General features: G+C 33.5%; 1 protein-coding gene across 3 annotated transcripts; it reads left to right on the top strand.

Moving 5' to 3' along the window:
• Positions 1-1444: 1444 nt before the first annotated feature.
• On the top strand, positions 1445-19822 carry LOC107439196 (LIM/homeobox protein Lhx4). 3 transcript variants are annotated; one of them, XM_071180908.2, is made up of 5 exons: positions 1445-1569; positions 9631-9808; positions 11745-11956; positions 14280-14422; positions 18213-19822. In XM_071180908.2, exons 2-5 carry the CDS (start codon positions 9684-9686, stop codon positions 18474-18476), a joined length of 744 nt encoding a protein of 247 aa, XP_071037009.1. In that variant the 5' UTR covers positions 1445-1569; positions 9631-9683; the 3' UTR covers positions 18477-19822. The 3 variants fall into 3 exon arrangements, with proteins under 3 accessions (XP_071037009.1, XP_071037008.1, XP_015907189.1); XM_071180907.2 differs by lacking the exon at positions 1445-1569 and adding an exon at positions 1654-1930; XM_016051703.4 differs by lacking the exon at positions 1445-1569 and adding an exon at positions 7036-7185.

Below are 19822 nucleotides of genomic sequence, written 5' to 3' on the forward strand. Positions count from 1 at the left end.
CTACAATTGCATCAACAGCAAACCAAAAACTGACAGCATCCGAAGATAACGAAGTGTACACGATCCCATCAGAAGAAAATCCAATAAACATTGACTTGAATGACATTCGTGAAATATTCTTCAAATTAAGTCCGTCAATGAAATCAAAAATGTTAGAAGAGGAGAACCAACATTTATCCCTGGAAAATGTTGAAAACCCAACTGTAACATCAAACATCATCCTTAGCAGTTATGTTTTGACACCACCAATCCAATACTCAGAAAAGGAAAATGCTGGTGTTTCATTTGAAACATCAAACAACATCCCCAGTAATTCCTCCTTTATACTACCAATCCAGATGGAAAATGTCGGGATGAAACGTCAAGCATCATCTCCGGCAGTTCCTCCTTGACACCACCAATCCAATATTCATAAAAGGATATTTCTGGGATTCAATCTCAAGCATCAAACGTTAACTTCAGCAGTTCCCCCCATTTACCATCTGACCACAAATTAGTTCCAATTACGAAGATGCTATCAATAGAGATTTTGGATCAACAGAAAATCTTGAATTTTACTTCAAAATTATTGCTAAAGCAAGACAGGCTGATAGGGAATTAGAAAAAAAAGAAAAGAGAAAATCTATCCAGTCTACCAGTTCCATCAGTCTTGGCTGAAGTAGTAAAATCCGTGCCAAAAATAGAATTTAAAAATTAGAAGAAAAAATCTTTCATAAATAAGAGGATTTCTTTTACAAGATATTTTCAGTTTAAAAAGAAGCAAACGCACTGGATTACAAGTAAAATTTCACTTTCATACTTTTTCTGTTCAAGTTTAATTTTATGTGTTTATTTTTTTAAAAATTATGTATCAATATAGTCAAAGTAAAATATATCAATATATGTCAACACAATGGTGTGAGGAGCACTCAAAAATTATTTACAAAATTTGTTGTAAATATTTTTGGAGTGCTCTTCACACTATTGTATTGATATATTTTGCTTTGGCTATATTGATACAATATTAGAAAGCACTCCTTTTTGCGGATATAACTGTGTGAGCTGATGAAAAGATTATATCTTTTATTCTTTTATTTTCCGGATTTTTATTAATTCCTCTCTCTCTCTCTCTCTATATATATATATATATATACACATACATACATACATACATACATATATATATATATATATATATATATATATATATATATATATATATATATATATATATATATATATATATATATATATATATATATATATATATATATATATATATATATATATATATATATATATATATATATATATATATATATATATTGTTGAAGAATAGTGGAACAATATCATAATTTATTTTTTATATGGAATGCATCCGCGATTAAGCTGTTTTATAGAGTTTAAAAGTAGTGCATGTCAGGAGAAGAGAAAATGTTTCCTTTAGAAAGTCTTTCTAAGTTAAATAGAGGAGGAGGAGGCTTTTACATTCTGCCGTTCTTTCACATAAAGGTCTTCTAATTCAATAGACGCCGCCTAAGCAGTTGTGTCAACATTGATACATCCATGACTGCAGTATATCTACAAAAGGTACACCATTTGACAGTCTAACACACCATTTTTTGTTTTGTTTGATGTTTAAAAAACGAATATCTTTGTTCTTTTTTTTTTCTTTCTTTCTTTCTTCAAAATTTGTGAAAGTTTTGGCGTTTCAGAACTGAAAATGCGTAGAAAACGTTTAGAACACTTAAAATATTTTTTGAGATAAATAAAGCACTTGGAGAAGCATTTTTAATCTTAAATTAATAGTTCATAAAGCTTGGCTAAATTTTCCAGCAACCTTCGAAGTTGAAATACTCATTCACAAATAGACATTTTAAGTTATCGCAGGTGGCATATGTAAGGATGGATGAATATTAAGGAAAAATCGATTAGCTGATATACTCAATTAGTACGTATCGATTTATCACTTTCCTCAACTAATCTAACAATAGTTTAATAACCAATTAAATGAAGAATAACTTAATGAAAAATAATTTTTTTTTATCTTTTATTTCGATAGAGGGATGTTTTGACCATTTAAAAGTTTGGAAAACTACTCTTGATGTTTTATATATTTTTTCGTTTTAAGATGCACTCCTTGCGTGCTAGAAAAAATGGCCACACTTTGTTCATTTTATTCCAACTCGTATCAGTCTACGTAGGGACCGAGGGTGTGCGGTATTGGTCCTCGTTAAACTGTTCTACCGTAAAGTGCTCGACTTCGCGCGCAGGTCGTCTGGCTACCGAAGCGGGGGTGCCATCCCCTCTGCAGAGGATTAAAATTGTGATGGCATGTCTTCGGATCATCCTCAGGGATGTTTCCCAGACCGTCGCTAATCCAATAGGCCATTGTGCAGCTCTAGTGCGACGTAAATGAACTAACTAACTAACTATTCCAACGCGTAAATAATTAATCAACATTAATACGATATCTAAGTATCGTCATGGCAAATTGATTGCAAGTAAAATCACCGCCATTAACATACAGGAATTCGGAATACAAGAATACAATTACGCAAATGAATTCGGAAGGTAGCAGGTTCGATGCGTTGCTGATTATTATTACCCCTATTACTTCACTATTATTTTGCACTGAGAGAACTTTATGTCTCTTTTGATTTTAATCTAATATACGGCTGGTCGATACGAATTCCGCATCCGGCTCGCACCGACCACAGTGCTGACGTAAAAATATCCTCTGTGGTAGACGGATCATAGTTTAGAGGATACCGTCAGGCTAACTGTAGGAGGTTTTCTTTTTTTTTTTTCTCTCCATACAACGCAATTGCGGGGTAGTTCCATCAAAAAGTCCACCGCGAAGGCAAATTTCTCCCAAAACTTGATCCAAGAGTTCCCTTGTCTTCTGCATTGGGTTCAAATTTGCAAAGCTACGGAGTTGAACACTAGTAGTCGTGAACCCCAAAATTGGGTTGGTTGTTCAACAAAAGTTATAAAATAATAATCTAATATATAAAATGAATCAGTAAGGAGCCTATAAGCGGTGAATCAGTAAGGGAGATATGGAGATTCAGGGCAATGCAGGGGAACAGGACGAATATGGAGCCGCGATGCTTAAAATTCTTTATAAAGGGTTCCCACGACTTAGAAAAAACAAATGAGTGGTTGCTAAGATTTTTCAAGGCTATTGAAAAAAGCTTTAATTGAGCTTTCACTTGAGAATTAAGAAATTTTTTTAAAGATATTTTTCTTTATTTCCGTAAATTAAAAATTTATTGACCGCTTAAATTATCAAGATTTATCTCACGTTCGCTACCGCATTAAAAACATTTCCAGACAATGGGAACCTTGTTATAGTGGACCAACTGACCAAAGAGGTGTTTGCTAAAAATGTTTTATTTTTTCAGTTGCAATAACTCCTTTAATTTTAATCGTGTTTCAACACGGTTTAATTTGTATCGTGCTTTTCTAGCGAGTTTAAAACATGAAATTATCAAGGGGGTCAGGCCCAGGAACCCCAGCTAGTAAGTATCCATCCAATTCCCAATTGACGCATAAAAAGAAAATATTTTTCATTTTTTTAAGCTTGTTTGACCTTTAATTTGTAGGGGCTCCCAAATTTTTAAAATTTACTCCCAAATTTAAGTAAGAAAATAGTAATTTTTTATACTACCACTACCACAATAACGCAATTCAATAACATAATTTGATAAGTACTTGTTCCGAACATAATTTTCACTATTCACACCAGCAACTCTTGCGCTATCAATTAAATTTTAATTTTTTTTCTCATAATAAAAGTTTAGAGCTAAATTAAATTTTGAATTTCTGCATGATGTATTTCTAAATAAGGGTGTTTACAAATTACTGTTATCTAAAAAATTATCTTTTGATATTAAGGTGGAAAAAGACATGCATATCAATTGAAACTTGTTGCCTGTTTTAATGGACCATTAAGTGGCTTTATGTCCAGAGCCTAAAGATCTGTTAATCGAGCCCTGACCATTTCCGTATTTTTCAAACACCCTGTAAAATGTTAAATGATTAAGAAACGAGAATAGTTTGAAAAAAAGAGAAAAAAAAGAAAAGAAACGTCAAGTTGCCAACAAATAATGGAAAAATAAAGGTTGGGAACAGAACTATCAAAATTACAGAAGCTGAGATAAAAAAATAATCCTGTAAAATGGTAAATTTTAATGGTAACTGGCACTGTTAAAACAATGTACATTGCGCGGGAGGATAAATGGACCATCCTGAATAACATTTTGTTTAATGATCGGATCTTCACGTGCTAAGATTCAATCTTAATGGTTTGAGGAGAGGACCTCGATTATGATAATAATTATTTAATGTAGACGATATTTTAAGTTATGAAATCAGACACAGAAACGTACTTTCTCTGACTAAACATACCATTTTTATTTTTCAAATGACTTGGTTTTCTGACCCTCAGGAAATAGAGAGTAGCCGCAATCTGAGAAATATAGTCCTCATAGTTTGGTCAGGACAACGATTCAAAGTTTGGACCCCTTTATGTGAATTTTACTTTTTGCGTATTTCGCTATCTTTCGAGGACTTTTTCAACAAAAGGAAAAATTTTTGCACAACCTTTTAAAATTCGTTTAGCCAAGGAACAAATTTCAGTGAATATTTATTATGCAAAAAATTAATTGAACATGTACCATGCAAAAAATAAATTTTAGTAAATATTTATTATTTTATTTAATAGTAGTGGAAAACAATTTGAAATATAAGGTATTCAGTTTTTCACATTATTTGAAAGTGTATAAACTAGCACTGCAATATACAAAATTTGAGCGAAATCGGTCGAATAGTTTCTGAGAAATCAAATTCTGAAAAAGTCGTATATTTAAAATTCAATTTCTCAGGAATTGTACAATCAATTTCACTCAAATTTGCATTTTGCCATGTAAAATTTGATACTTTAAAGTTATGTAAAAAAAATGTATGCCTTACAATCCAAAATTATTTCGACTCTTATTAAATAAAATATTAAAAAATAATAATTATGTACTAAAAGTTAAATTTTGCATGAAATTATCTTTGGATAAACGAATTTTATAATTATGTGCGAACATTTTTTATTTAGCTTAAGTTCTCAAGATATGCCGAAATAAGCAAAAAGTAAAATTATCATTAAGGAATCCCAACTTTGGACCACTCTCCTGATCAACCTATGGGTACCATATTTCCGAGATTGCAGATAACCATTATATTTTTGGGAGTCAGAAATCGGAATTTGTAGGAAAAAAGCAGACATGTTTATTCAGAGAAAATATGTTTTTGTTTCTGATTTCATAACTCAAAATATTGTCTACATTAATTAATTAGCATTTATAAATTCACACCTTGAACCAGTAAGATTCAGTCCTAGAACGTGAAGATCCGATCTTTAGATAAAAAGTTATTCAGGGTGTTCCGTTTTGTTTTTGTGTTTGGCTCGTTGTACCTCATGGAATGGATAGGAATGACTATTGAGTTGGTAAGAAAGTAATTTCGTGTTTTTAGTGCGGGATGCCACTAAATTTTTTTCTACACAGAAAATAAACTTTAGTCTGATATCTTTTATTTTGTTCGATAACCTTTTGTCATCTTTCTTGTAACTTCATAATTCTGCACTTATACAACTCCTGGTTTTTATCAGCAAAAATCAACCAAATGCGATTTAAGGTTGTTGTTGTCATTCAATTTTCTGCCATTTAAAATGTTTTGCTAAGTTTTAAATAAGTGATACTTAGATGGTGTAAGGTCGAGGCAACATGAAGGGTCGCAAAAGAATCCTATTCCTATGCGAGGTTTCACGCATCTTTATCCACATGAACTAAATTATTGGAGCTTGGTTGGGAAGTGATGTCACATATCCTTGAGAAGTTTGCTTGTTTGGATATTTTTTGTCATCTAGCGAACAGTTTCTACAAAGCAATCTAGTTATTTTCTTAATTTCCTATTTGCTCAAAAGTTATTGCAATTTTAAGTGCTTTTTTTGTGATTTTAGTCTCACTTTTTCAATTTTGGACCCTACTCAGAAAACAAGGGGATTCCTGGATCAGGTATTGGGAGAAAATTACCTTCGTGGAGGACTTTTTTTTAATGGAACTAAACGGCATTTGCGTAACATGGAGAGGTAATAAGCTACGAAAAACTCCAACGGTTAGCCTGACGGAAGGGGACTCTAAACTATGATCCGTCTACCACTGAGGATATTTTACGTCAGCTCAGTGGTCGGTGCGAGTCGGATGCGGAATTCGAATCGATCATCCATCGTTGGATTTTGAACCCGGTTCACCTCATTGCAAGGAGAATGCTCTATCCCCTGAGCCACCACGGCTCTGGTGAACAGTTTGGGATTTTTCTTTTTTCCTTTTTTTTCCTTCTTTCTTTAATGAATTTTTGAAGCACGAGGTTCATTTGAAAATAATTTCTTACGAAAAAATAGGTGGCATATTTTCCAAAAATACTCGCATATATTTACAAATACTTTTAAAATAATTATATAAATTGTAATATATGAGAAAATTATATTATATATATATATATATATATATATAAATTATAGCATATACTATAAAAATTATAAAAAATAAAATATAAATTTTTAAAACAATTTAATTTTGTCTGAAAAATGTCAAATTAAAATCCTAAGGAACGCTAAAATTCTCAATTGTCGCGAATAGGTTGATCTTGGGAAATATTGAAGTATTTAAATATTTTTGGTTTAAAGAAAATTTAGAATTTAATTAGTTAATCAACTATAATAAACTGTAATTAATTTCTGGTTGAATCTCGGGAAAATTCCACTTTAAATCCGGGCAATAATCTTATTGACAGGATATTATGTAAAACCAATTTTTTATTCAAAATTTCTTCGTTAAACCCGGGATCTCTTTGAATCAAGGCTGGTATTAAACAATTCAACTATTACCAATTCAGCTGATTTAAAATTAGTGATTAATCCTTAAACGACGAGAAAGAAACTGAGCATTTGTTTTGTGTGGATAAGTGATTAAGACGATCAGCGCGTCTGATAGGCGGCGAGTTTCGAAAGGCGTGGTTCATCATAAAATATCGATTTTTTCCCCCATCGATACGAAGTTGTAAATTCATCTTAAAATGTTGAGAAATATCCGACTGGCATGGCAGACAATTTTCTTCAACTTTTAACTAAAAACTACATGCTTTATAACGGTAAGTTTTAACCAGAAAAAAATTCCATATTTATTTTTTAAAAAAACCTATAAATTCATTATTCTGAAATGACTATAAATTTCAACCGAAAAAATGGTTTAACAGGTAGCCTCCTGATATATATATATATATATATATATATATATATATATATATATATATATATATATATATATATATATATATATATATATATATATATATATATATATATATATATATATATATATATATATATATATATATATATATATATATATATATATATCGTAGGTAAATTAAAAAAAAAATTTTCTCAAGTAGTTAAAGGCTGGCGATAGTTTAAAAAAAACAAGGTTGCTTCATTATAGGTGACATTAAATAGTATTCTTTCCTCCGTTTTAAAAAGAAAGAAAATTATTACTTAAGTAAAACTTGAGCAGCGATGGCTCAGGGGATAGAGCGTTCGGTTGAGGCGAACCGGGTTTGAATCTCAGTCGATACGAATTCCGCATGCGGCTTGCACCGACCACAGTAATGAAGTGAAATATCCTCAGTGGTAGACGGAATATGGGATAGAGTTTCCTTGCCGTCAGGCTAACCGTGGGAGGTTCTCGTGGTCTTCCTCTCCATGTAACGCAAATGCGGGTTAGCTCCATCAAAAAGTCCTCCACGGAGGCAAATTTCTCCCGATACTCGATCCAGGAGTTCTCTTGTCTTCTGGATTAGGTTCAAAATTGCAAGGCTACGGAGTTAAACATTAGTAGTCGTAAACCTATCAGATTGGGTCGGCTGTTCAACGACGGTTATAAAAAAAAACTAAAGTAAAACTTAGTATATGACAACCGCGTGGAAAGGATTTAATATATATCAAATCACTTTTTATGATTTTTAGATATAATTTTATAAAGATTCTATTCCTGGTGTTCATTTATAATTTTATATTTTTTTTTATAACCGTCGTTGAAAAGCCAACCTAATTTTCAGTTTACGACTACTAATGTCTACTGTCGTAGCCATGTAATTTTGAGCCAAATCCAAATGAGAAGACAATTCCTGGATCAAGTATTAAAAGAAATTTTACTTCGTGGAGGACTTTTTTTGATGGAACCAACCCGAATTTGCGTTACGTGGTGAAGAAAAACGCGAAACCTCCCGCGGTTAACCCTACGACAAGGGGATTCGTATTCTACTTTACAACTGCACTGCAGTCGGTGCTTGTTGGGTGTGGAATCTGCATCAACTTGCCATCTCTGGGATTCGAACCATTACATCATTGGGAAGCGAGTGCTCTATCCCTCTGAGCAACCACGGCTCTATTGATGTTCATTATCAAAATTGAGCTCATAAAAAATTTTACAGAAAAACGTTAAATAAAAAATTATTGTGGCTCACTTATATCTAGACTAATTATGGTCATTAAACTTCAAATTGCATTTAGAAATGAAAAACATTATACATCAGCCATTTATGTTTATTATTATTATCCATTTTCTGGAGAAGAGAGAGGTTTCCTGTTAAATTCCAACTTATAATTCATTATTTAGATAGAGGCTATGACAAACCATTATGAACCAAATTCAATCATATTGGACAGATTGAAAATTAAATCGAAAAATATTGTGTTTTCAAGCTTTACCACTTAATAATCTCTAAAATATAAATGAGAAAGGTGTCAATGTAAACTTTAATATAATATGACATCCCAATCTCCGTTAGTATATATTAATGTATAAAAATATATTACAATTTGCGATAATAAACATTAATGTATAATCTCTTTCATTAATATACAATAAGACATAATAATGTAATTTATAATAATATATCGCAATTTCCGTTACTTTATATTTTTGCATAATAATACATCTCAATTTCCGTTAATATATATTAATGTATAATGGTACATCTCAATTTGAGTTAATACCTATTAATGTATAATAATACATGTCAATTTCCATTAATATGTATTAAGGTGTGATAATATATTTATAGTAATACTTCTCAATGTTGGTTAATATGTATTAATGCATAATAATAATGCATAATAACAATTTCAGTTGATATAATTTAGTGTATAATAATATATCTCCATATTTGTATTATATTTATATATAGATAATATATGTTAATATATAATAAGGCTTTAATAATTGTAATTAAAAGAAAAAGATATATCATTTTTAGCTGAAATTCTTGCTTAGTTATAGAGATTACCTAAAAAACAAAATTTGAATTTTTTTCTTTTATTTCTTAATTTTTATATTTATTTATTTTTGTAAATTTTTCGAACATATTTCGGAAAATTATATATCCGTGAATTTTACAGATCCGGAATTTCTCAAACTCCTGATGATGCAATTATATGCTAAAACCTGAAAATTTCATTTATGTTTTAAGGTTGTCTTTTCAAATGTATACTATGTATAAAATTTTTAAAACAATCATATTTCAACTAATTTTCAGGTGAAATTGTTCTATGCTGTACAGGCTGTCAAAATCCAATTCTAAATCGAACAATGATGAAAATGAAAGATGAGTTGTGGCATCCAGACTGCATACGTTGCTCTGTTTGCGATATACCACTGACAGACAGATGCTATAGCAAAGACCGAGCTATTTTTTGTAAAAAGCATTTCTACAGGTAAAATAAAACTTGTTTTTATTGCTCAACTAACATTTAACGTCACAATTCCTTTCAAATTATTTTTTATATCGGATTTTCTTTAATCTTAGTCCTCTCATATTTTCGAATGTTGGCAGCGTGTGGTCTCACGGCTCTCTCCTGCCCATAAATGCGCATTGTGGTGATTGAACACACCAACTCGCGTGAAGTTCGCCTCATTCGTAAATAAAACGTAGGACGGGAAATGCGGGTCTAGGAGACTTTGGTCGAGATACCACTGTGGAAAATGCACACACGCTGAATGATATATGGAAATCAGTGACAATATTTTGAAGATGGTCTGGGTGTAAGCCTTTACTTCGCAAACAAAATATGATGAACACTACTCGAAGATCCTCCTATGGCAGCAGCAATGGCTTGAAAGCTGGTGCACGGATTCCTTAGAACAGTATCCAACACAGTTTGTTCCACGCTGAAAGTTCGAGTCACGCGAGCTGGCCTTCACTAAGCCTATTACTTGATCCATATTCACATAAATTGTGATGTAAATTGATAAACAATCGGCTGCCCGGTGCATCTTTCTATGGTTAGCTTTCGCGAAGCAATCTTTCTGCAGCTCGTACATTTCCCTCTGTCAATCCGTACATCATGTGCATATCTCCCAGCTCAATGTTCGTAAAACGTTGCATACTCCTCTACGGGTGATGACAGCTCAAATAACTGCTGCAATGCAGATCTGTTTCCTCCAATGCTCATGTGAGCAACCCTACCTACTGGCAAACGGGGTCGTTTCCGAGCATGAGTTGTTATGCAAATCTGAATCCTTGTAATGTCCTCTACCTCCCCTTAAAGTTTGTCCCAATATTCCTTGGGTACCCTGTGCATAAAAGCAAAATGGGTAGCCTGGCTGATAGGGCATTGGCCCCATGTCCAGAGGTAGTGGGTTCAATCTCCACCAGCCGTGTAGTCGATGGTGACTAGTGCACGCTCAATCTGTCGGGTTACAAAGTCCTTCAAGTTTTCATAATAAATCAATGCCTCTGGAAGTACTGAATTGGAAATGGATCGTTCTCTGATTCATTTTAGAACTACGATTTATGGATGAATAAATGGATGTATGAATAAGTCCGCCCTCTAAAGCTGGCTGCGACGTGTGTGCCTAAAGTCGTATTCGTGCTCATACATGGCGCCTCTAAGAGACAAGAAATGCACCAGCTGTTTTAAGTTCACTTGGTTTCACCAAACAGTCTTGCCTGTATTGGAAAATGGCATTAAAAACAACAACAACAATTTAATTATTGAAATGTTAGGGTAAAAAATTCTAAACAATCTGGCCAGGAGAGTGACTTTTAGGTAATTTTAAAAAATTTTAGGATATAGTAAATGAATAATCTCTTTTTATGTTCATGGAAACACACAGGGAAAATTTCGTCTAAAAAGTATACAAGAAAACAACTTTCTATCTCAAGTCAATACTGCGATATTTTGTTTTAAATATATGGTTAGGTTTTTTGAGAATCACGGATGCTTCCCAGACCGTCGCCAATAGCCCATTGTGCAGCTCTAGTGCGACGTAAATGAACAACAACAACAATACATGATCTATATTTATATATGATTCAATAATGCTCTCTAAACTCTAACGTAACTATTAATTTTCCGACCTATTTTTGCTAAATAAATTACGCATCAGTTTTGGTCATACACTTTTTCCCCTTATCTTGCACCATTTTTAAGGAAGGATAACTAACTTCGCAGGCTTTCACCAGGTGGCGCCATAAGCTATCTATCTTTGCAGCTCATAACTTCACTAAACCTAGACATAACTTTTATAACTATTGCTACAGTCATTAAGAGGGTAGGTGAGATTTTAATGGGCACTCTGTGTACTGTCTAGCATAAATTTTTTTTAAAAGTGTTTCAAAATTTACTAACGAAATTCCTTTCTTCATAGAAAGTATGGCGTTCAATGCAGTGGTTGTTGCGAAGGCGTTGTGCCTATGGAAACAGTGCGGAAAGTGCAAGATCTTGTTTACCATACCCATTGTTTTGCATGCATTTGTTGCGGAAGGCTTCTAACTACGGGTGACCATTTTTTCCTGCTAGAGGACAAAACACTTGTTTGCGAAACAGATTATGTTGCAGCGTCTGATTTAATGAACAACGGTAAGTTTTTCGATTAAAAATATGTCGTTTTGAAATACTGACAAATACTGTATCCTGGCCAAAAGTATTCGGACATGCAACCAATGAAGTGGATCTGGTCGTTGATTAGGATGGCATTCATGGTTTGGCTTGGGTTCCTTATTTCCTGTGGTCAGAAAGATGAACTCTGGGATGGAGATGCATGTAGACATTCTAAACGGCGCTGTTCTCCCAGCTCTATGACAATATTTCATGGATGGCTCATTCCTCTTCCAGCATAATAACTGCTTCACTCATACATCGAGACTCTCGAAGCCATGGTTTTGCCAAAATAGATGTTCAAAATCTGAGTTAGCTTTTTCCGGCACAGTCCCGGTATGAATCTCATAAGAACACATTTGGGACGAATTCGAACACGGATTACATAGCCAGCCAAATTGACCATCCCAACTGTCTAACTTCAGCTGTAATGGATGCTCAGAAGTCAACTTCTATGGCCACACATCAAAAATGGGTGGAAAGCCTTCCCTGACGACAACAGGTCATCCTTAATGCAAAGAGGGAAGTAATTTCATTTTAATATAACCCTCAATCCGTACAACACCTCCTAGAAGAGAGAAAGTCTCCGCCCGGTCCGATTTAGTAGTCCGACGTAACGAACATAAACTGCGCAGTGGACGATATGATAAGAAAGATATCACAACGTCTGGACTTCTAAACTGCGCAGTGGTTCAGCAGAGGACTGATTGTAAAGACAAAGTTAGACAAGACTAGTAGAACACCGAAGTCAAGCATCACTGGCTGTGGTCAATTAGTGGGTGCGTGGCCACTTTGATCAGCCAGCTTTGGGACCGAGGGTGAGCGGTATCGGTTCTCATTAAACTGTTCTGCTGTAAAATGCTCGTGTTCACGCACATGTCTTCTGGCTATCAAAGGAGGAGCCATCTCCTCGGCAGGGGGTCAAAAATGTGGTGCCCTGTCTTCGGATCTTCCTCGGGGATGTTTCACAGACCGTTGTTATTATGCCATTGTGCAGCTCTTGCGTGATATAAATAAAGTACCTACCAAACAGCGCGGTGAGGATGAAATAAGAAAGATGCCACAACGTTCGGACTACTGAAGTATCGGATTTCTCGTTCATGGTAATCCGTGTGAAGGTCCTAGGAGGTGACTGGATGTCTGGATACTTTTGGCTAGATAATCATGTACTATAATAAATACAAATACATGCTTATACTGGATATAAGCTAAGAATGAACTAATTTTGCCGGCCCTTTCATTTTCTGAGTGTAAAAAATTGTTTTAATACCGTAGGCAAACAATGTACTTGTTTATAACTTATGCACTCAATGAAATTGTTGTAATGTTTTTAGCTATAATGATTAACAATAACATTATAGTTAAAATCATTACAATAACTTCCTCCACAAGATTAAATTGCAATTTTCTTAGTAGAAATGTAATGCTCGAGTTCACTACTTCTTATCAGTTAATTCTTCAATTCATCGTCATTTTAGATACGACAGATGTAGCGGCTAACATTTATTCATACTTCAGAAATGCCAACTTGCTCCTCTTTGTAGTCCAGTGGTAGTCAAATGCATATTTTAATATTTGATTCCACTCTCACTCTAGATTAAAATTCTGTTTTCTTCATATAACTTTCCAGCTGTCAGCCTATTTCTAATAGAATTGTTTAAGTGTTTGTAGTTCAAAACAGTTATTCATGTATACAAGGTGAACTGTAATGGTCACTCTTAATATGTAGTTTAAAAATCCGTATTATTGATAAAAAGGCTTTTCGCATTACTCAAATTTCCTACCACTCCTACCAAGAATTCGTTTTAGAGTTCCTATTAAATAATTCTGTCTTGATTTTCATATAGATTAAAATCTTTTAAGTTATTAAACTTGGATCTGAAAACCACATTAAGCATAGTTCTAAAAGAAAGCATCATGCAAATTTAGAAAAATATTTTTATTAAGTAAAAAATATTAAGAAAAGGAAAAAATATCGTAGTACATTCCTATACAACTGAAAAGAGGAGGAGAGGGAAGGGCCAAAGGCATGCAACCCTTCTTCTCCTCAGATAGCGTATTCGAGCGTTGTGATCGCCTATAGAACTTACAACTTGAATACGCTAGCAAAATTTAAATTAATTCTGTTTTCCTCAATTGTAAATTGAGAAAGAAAAAAAAATTGGTTTAATTTAAAATTGTTGGCAAACTTTAAATTCTAGTTTTACAATAAACTTCGAATTTCAAATGCTACCTACAATATGTTCTTTATTAAAATATTTTCGGCAAACACTTTAAATAAATAAGTATTCCTGTTTCAGCACAGGTGCCAGCAAACGTCCCCGAACAACTATATCGCCAACACAACTTGAAACTCTGAAACAAGCCTACAAAAGGAGTGCCAAACCCAGTCGTTTTGTACGAGAACAACTATCCACAGAGACAGGGTTAGATATGAGGGTAGTTCAGGTAAGATTAAGCTGATTTTTCAAAATAACGTCACCAAAATTTACTTATGTTTATCATTTCTACCTTCATTAAAACGAAATTTCCAGAGACAAGGACAGATATAAAAGAATTTCAAGATGAAGTTGATTTTTCAAAGAAACTTAAACGTGTAACTCCACAGAAATTTGTCCCGCAGTGGACTGATTGTAAAGACACAGTTCCCCGTAGAATACCGAAGTCAAGCATCACTGGCTGCGGTCAGTAAGCGGGTGGGAGACCACTTTGTTCAACTTGCGTAGGGACCGAGGGTTCGCGGTATGCGATTTTCCCTATTGTCGACTCCTGGGCACTTCCACTCACCTCGGTTCTATTTGGCAACTGTTTCATCGCCTAATCTGCTGAGAAGCAACCCTATGCCAGCCACAATTTGGTTTAAACTCTCGCTAAAATTTGTGAACAAAGATTTGCACTCATGATGGATATTTTCAAAAGTTGCTTGTTACTTGAGTTAAGTAAAAAATTTTACTCTCGTTTTAGACGAGAAAAATTCAAATGATGATAAAGTAATACTTCGTTTTTAAATGAAGGAAGAAGTAGAAAAATTTTAAGACACGGTTCCCAGCAGATCACCGAAGTCAAGTATCACTGGCTGCGGTCAGTCTGCGTAAGGACCGAGGGTGTGCGGCATTGGTCCTCGTTAAACTGATCTACCGTAAAGTGCTCGACTTCGCGTGCAGGTCGTCGGGCTACCGAAGCGGGGGTGCCCTCCCCTCTGCAGAGGATCAAAATTGTGATGGCATGTCTTCGGATCATCCTCAGGGATGTTTCCCAGACCGTCGCCAATAGCCCATTGTGCAGCTCTAGTGTGACGTAAATGAACAACAACAACACACACGTGTTGGAATGTTAACTATCATGGGAACGAGGGTGCGCGGTATTGGTCCTCGTTAAACTGTTCTACCGTAAAGTGCTCGAGTTCGCACGCAGATTGTTAGGCTACCGAAGCGGGAGTGCCACCCCCTCTGCAGAGGATCAAAATTGCGCTGGCACGTCTTCGGAGAATCCTCAGGGATGTTTCCCAGAGAGTCGCCAATTGCCCATCGTGCAGCTCTAGTGTGACGTAAATTAAATACCTACTTACCTACCACAGAAATTTTCTTATGTTAGCTACCACTTTAGTTAAAAATAAAATCTAAGCCGTATGATTTCAGTTCAAAATTTAAATATAGAGGCTAAGCATTCACGAGTGAAACAAGCTGTTGAGCACCACATTCCACTCTTCTCCTCTCAGTTTGCAAAATCCAATCTCTCTTCATTGCCCCTGTCCCAATTTTAGAAATTCTACACGCACTTTCTATCTAGTATTGCGTCGTAAGTGAAATCAGCAGTGGATATCTGGCAAAATGTGGATCAGAAAATATTGGATTCTTTACAAATTGTTATTTAAGAAAACTGATGAATAAAATTACTTAAAATCGAATTGTACTCTCAATTTAAAATTGTTAATTTCTTCCTTAGAATGTGAAAATAAAATAATTTATTAAGTCATTATCTTTTTAATAATCGATTTATCATATATTTAATTAGTTAATGATTTTAAAGTTAAATATGTACAGTGCGCAAAATAAAGAACGGATCACCCTGAATAACTTTTGATCTAATGATTGGATCTTCACATTCAAAGAGAGCGGTGATCTGAGATATGTAAATTAATTAGTGCGCACGATATTTAAAGTTACGAAATAAGACACAAAAACGAACTTTCCTTGAATAAACATATCTTTTTTTTTTCTTCTGGATTCGGATTTCTCAGCCCCAATATATATGGTCCCCATAGTTAGGTCAGGAGAGCTCATTTCATCGTATCTCGAGAACATTTTAGCAAATTGAAACATTTTTCAGGGATGAGAGCAGTCAGAAAGTAAAAAAAAGGAAATACAAGAATGAATATATCTATATATTATATCCAAAAATTTGACAAAAAAAAGTGCGATTTTTAAACTTGTAAACCATGTGATTATAAATCCCGATGATTAATTTTAAAATTATATGAATATGAATCCCGATATGATGGCTTTCAATTCACGAGAATATGAAACTCTATATCGAATTTAAAATATGCTAAAATACGAATCATGATGAGTAATTTTTAAATCACGTAAATACGAATCCCGATGCCTAATTTTTAAATCGCGCGAATACGAATCCCAATGTCTAATTTTTAAAGCACGCATCAATACGAAAATCGATGTTTGATATAACAGCCGCAAAAACGAATCACGACATCGGATTTAAAGCTCGCGTGAATACGAATCGCTACATAGGGTATTAAAAGAGCGAAAAATACAAATCGCGATATTGGATTTTTAAATCTAGTAAAAAAGAATCACAATATACGATATTTAAATCGCCTGAATAAGAATCACAACGTTCAACTTTTAAATCAGGTAAATACGAAAATTCATGTTTGATAATAAAATCGCGATTTTAAAAATGCATAAATCCGAAACGCGATATTGAACTTTTAAATCTCGGAAATAAAAATCATAACGTACGATATTTAAATAGCGTAAATGAGAATCGTAATGAGCAACTTTTAAATCAGGTAAATACGAAAATCGATGATATTAAAATCGCGTGAATAAGAATTGAGATATTTAAAGGCTTTATATCTAAAAGGCTTGTTTGTTTTGTTTAGACAAAATAAATAAAAATTTACTAGATTAATTGAATGAGCAAATAAATATTTTCACCGCAAAATCCACCTCTACTTTTTTTTTCCGTTTGCTTTAACGCCAGGAAACAGGAAGCAGCTACGCCTGCATTACGAAAATACGAGCTATCCGGCGGACAGATAAAAATACGGAAAATCTTATTTTCAGTGCGTAAAATCGGAGAAAATAGCTAAAATAAAAATGCGGAAGGGTTAGCAGCTAGGGCGTAGTTTGAATTTTCTGTTTATCTTTGAAAATCGCAAATAAATATAATTATTTTATTTCAACAATTGAATTTTCAAAAAAAAAAAAAAAAAAAAAAAGCGGGATATTTACATTTAAAAAAAAACCCTGATACTTTTAGAGAATCGGAGTTTTTGATAAAAAGGCTGATATTGAGAGACAAAAGCGGAAAAACTCATCCCTGTAATAAAGGTCAACCAGTTTTATCCCAAGGAAATGATTTTTAGAGAAACTTCCGAGGGAGGAATAAGGTCTTCAATACTTTCGTTTCGCGGAAAATTAAATTCCTCATAAAATATTTTAAATTGTGCAAAACAAAATTTCCGCTGAAGTTAGTGGGGAAAATCTGAAGAAAAAGCGAAAATACACGAATCCGCGGAAGAATCACATCCCTGATTTTTGCACACAATCATTAAATTTGTTTATCCAAAGACAATTTCATGCAAAATATAACTTTTATTGAATGTTATTTTCATATAATTTTATTTAAAAATAGTAAAAAAAATTTGAATTATAGAATATACATTTTGTTGCATCATTTTAAAGAATGTAATTTCAAATGGTAATATATAAAATAAGAGTGAACTCAGTGGAATAATTCTTAAGAAATCAAATGAATTTAAAATATATGACTTTTTCAAGGTGGTCCGTTTATTTTTTTGCGTACTGTACAAAATGACGGTCTGGTCATTATTTCGAACAATACTACTATAATATGCTTAAAATTATTTTTTTTCAAAGCTTTTAGATGAAGTGAACCATCTATCACGTGGTTAGCGGATGTCCTGACATTTTAGAACGCACGTGAACCCAATGATTCAACTTAATCCTTATTATTTTAAATTATTTTTTAGGTTTGGTTTCAAAATCGGCGAGCCAAGGAGAAACGTTTGAGGAAAGAATCAAAGAAGCCATTTTGGGAAAAGAAATTGTATCCAGGTAAACTATCTGGATGTGAAAAACCTAAAAACATTTCTCCTGGAGTAAATACGAGTTCACTGCACAATGAAAAATTAGATAAAAACTATTCTGATTGGTTACTTTCTGATATCACGTTGACAGTTTATCAGCAAACATTCTATTGCTCACAAGCTGATGCTACTGTACAATTTTTGTAAAAAAGAAGTTTTTAAAAATGTTCTTGTAAAATATGTTTTTTTAAATGTTTGAATTATTTAGAGAAAAAGATCATCAATTAAAAATAGTGAGGTTCTTATAAATATAAAAAGTTGTTGTCTAATGCCACTTGTTTATACTAACAAGCCTATTTTAAGGCAGAGGGGTGAGTTTCTTCTTGTTTTCCAGTGGTGCCATATATGGCCAAGAATTTGACTTCTCACATCAGGTTTTACAGGAAGAACATTCACACACCATCCATCTATCCGCTATTGTAATTTTGACCTGAACTAGAGCACGATTAATCTTCTTTCCAGTACCCCCAGAGGTATTGATTTGTAATAGGAACTTGAAGAACTTTGCGAGGTTGACAGATTTAGTGTGCACCATTTCGTAAACAGGGAGTCTTCACCGGGGGGGGGGGGATCGAACTCACGACCTTTTGAGCTTGGGTCAAATAATTGTAATAAAAGGTTATGAATTTCTTTAGGGAGGGTGATTTCTATAGCAAAAAGCCCTGTATTATTCTCTTAGTTGAAGTTTGTGCGTTATTGCATTTGGTCTACACTCACGCTATTTGGCTAGCCTGTATTAACTTATTGACTGTTGTCCATTTGTTGTTTCTGCTGGCATTTCATTCAAGTGGAGGTCACATCAAGATGTGTCATTAATTAATTTAATTTAAAAAAATAAATATTTCAGTGAAAATATGCTATGGAGCAAATATTATCTTGCAATTAAAAAGCTTTAGAACAATTACATCAAAAAGAGTAGAAGGAACAAAAATAAGGATGCATTCTCTGGGACCCTGTAATAAGATTTATGCAGGTAAAACTTAAATAAAACTTTATAGATTAAAAGAAATTTCGTTCATCTAAATATAAATAGCGGAAAGTATTGCTTTTCTTAGATGCAGGTGTTTGATCAGTATTAAAAAAAGCCTTGGTAGTTTAAGCATACACTGCTTAATTTGAAATTCTTTGTTTTGTCTCAATAGATGCAATAATATTATAAATGTTAATAATAGATGGATAAAGAGGTTAAGAATACACATTTTAAATTGGAACCCAGAAATATGAAACTCCTGGGTTCTTAGAAAATGTTCTTTAAAGTCTAATTATTTTGATATGAATGGGCACGTAGTTCACAAAACTAGCATTTAAGTTATTTGCTACTATGGTTATTTTGTTTAGTTGTGCTTTTAAAATGCGTTCCTGGGGGGGGGGGGATATGGTGTAACTTTTTGCAGACATTTAAAGAATCCGAAAAAGTATGAAATAAAGTAATTAAGAATTTTGCAAGAAACAACAATTTTTCTATGGGTCTGCACGAAAAAGTAATAAATAAA

This window comes from Parasteatoda tepidariorum, chromosome 8 (genome assembly GCF_982258835.1).
Source record: "Parasteatoda tepidariorum strain Cologne lab strain chromosome 8, Ptep-v5.0, whole genome shotgun sequence".
Lineage (NCBI taxonomy): Eukaryota > Metazoa > Arthropoda > Arachnida > Araneae > Theridiidae > Parasteatoda > Parasteatoda tepidariorum.

Excerpts from the sequence above, each read along its gene's own strand:
- LOC107439196 (XM_016051703.4), top strand. The coding sequence starts at position 7,134 with ATGGCAGACAATTTTCTTCAACTTTTAACTAAAAACTACATGCTTTAT. Across the intron at positions 9,809-11,744 it reads TGTAAAAAGCATTTCTACAG|AAAGTATGGCGTTCAATGCA; the intron begins GTAAAATAAAAC and ends CTTTCTTCATAG. Across the intron at positions 14,423-18,212 it reads TAGATATGAGGGTAGTTCAG|GTTTGGTTTCAAAATCGGCG; the intron begins GTAAGATTAAGC and ends ATTATTTTTTAG.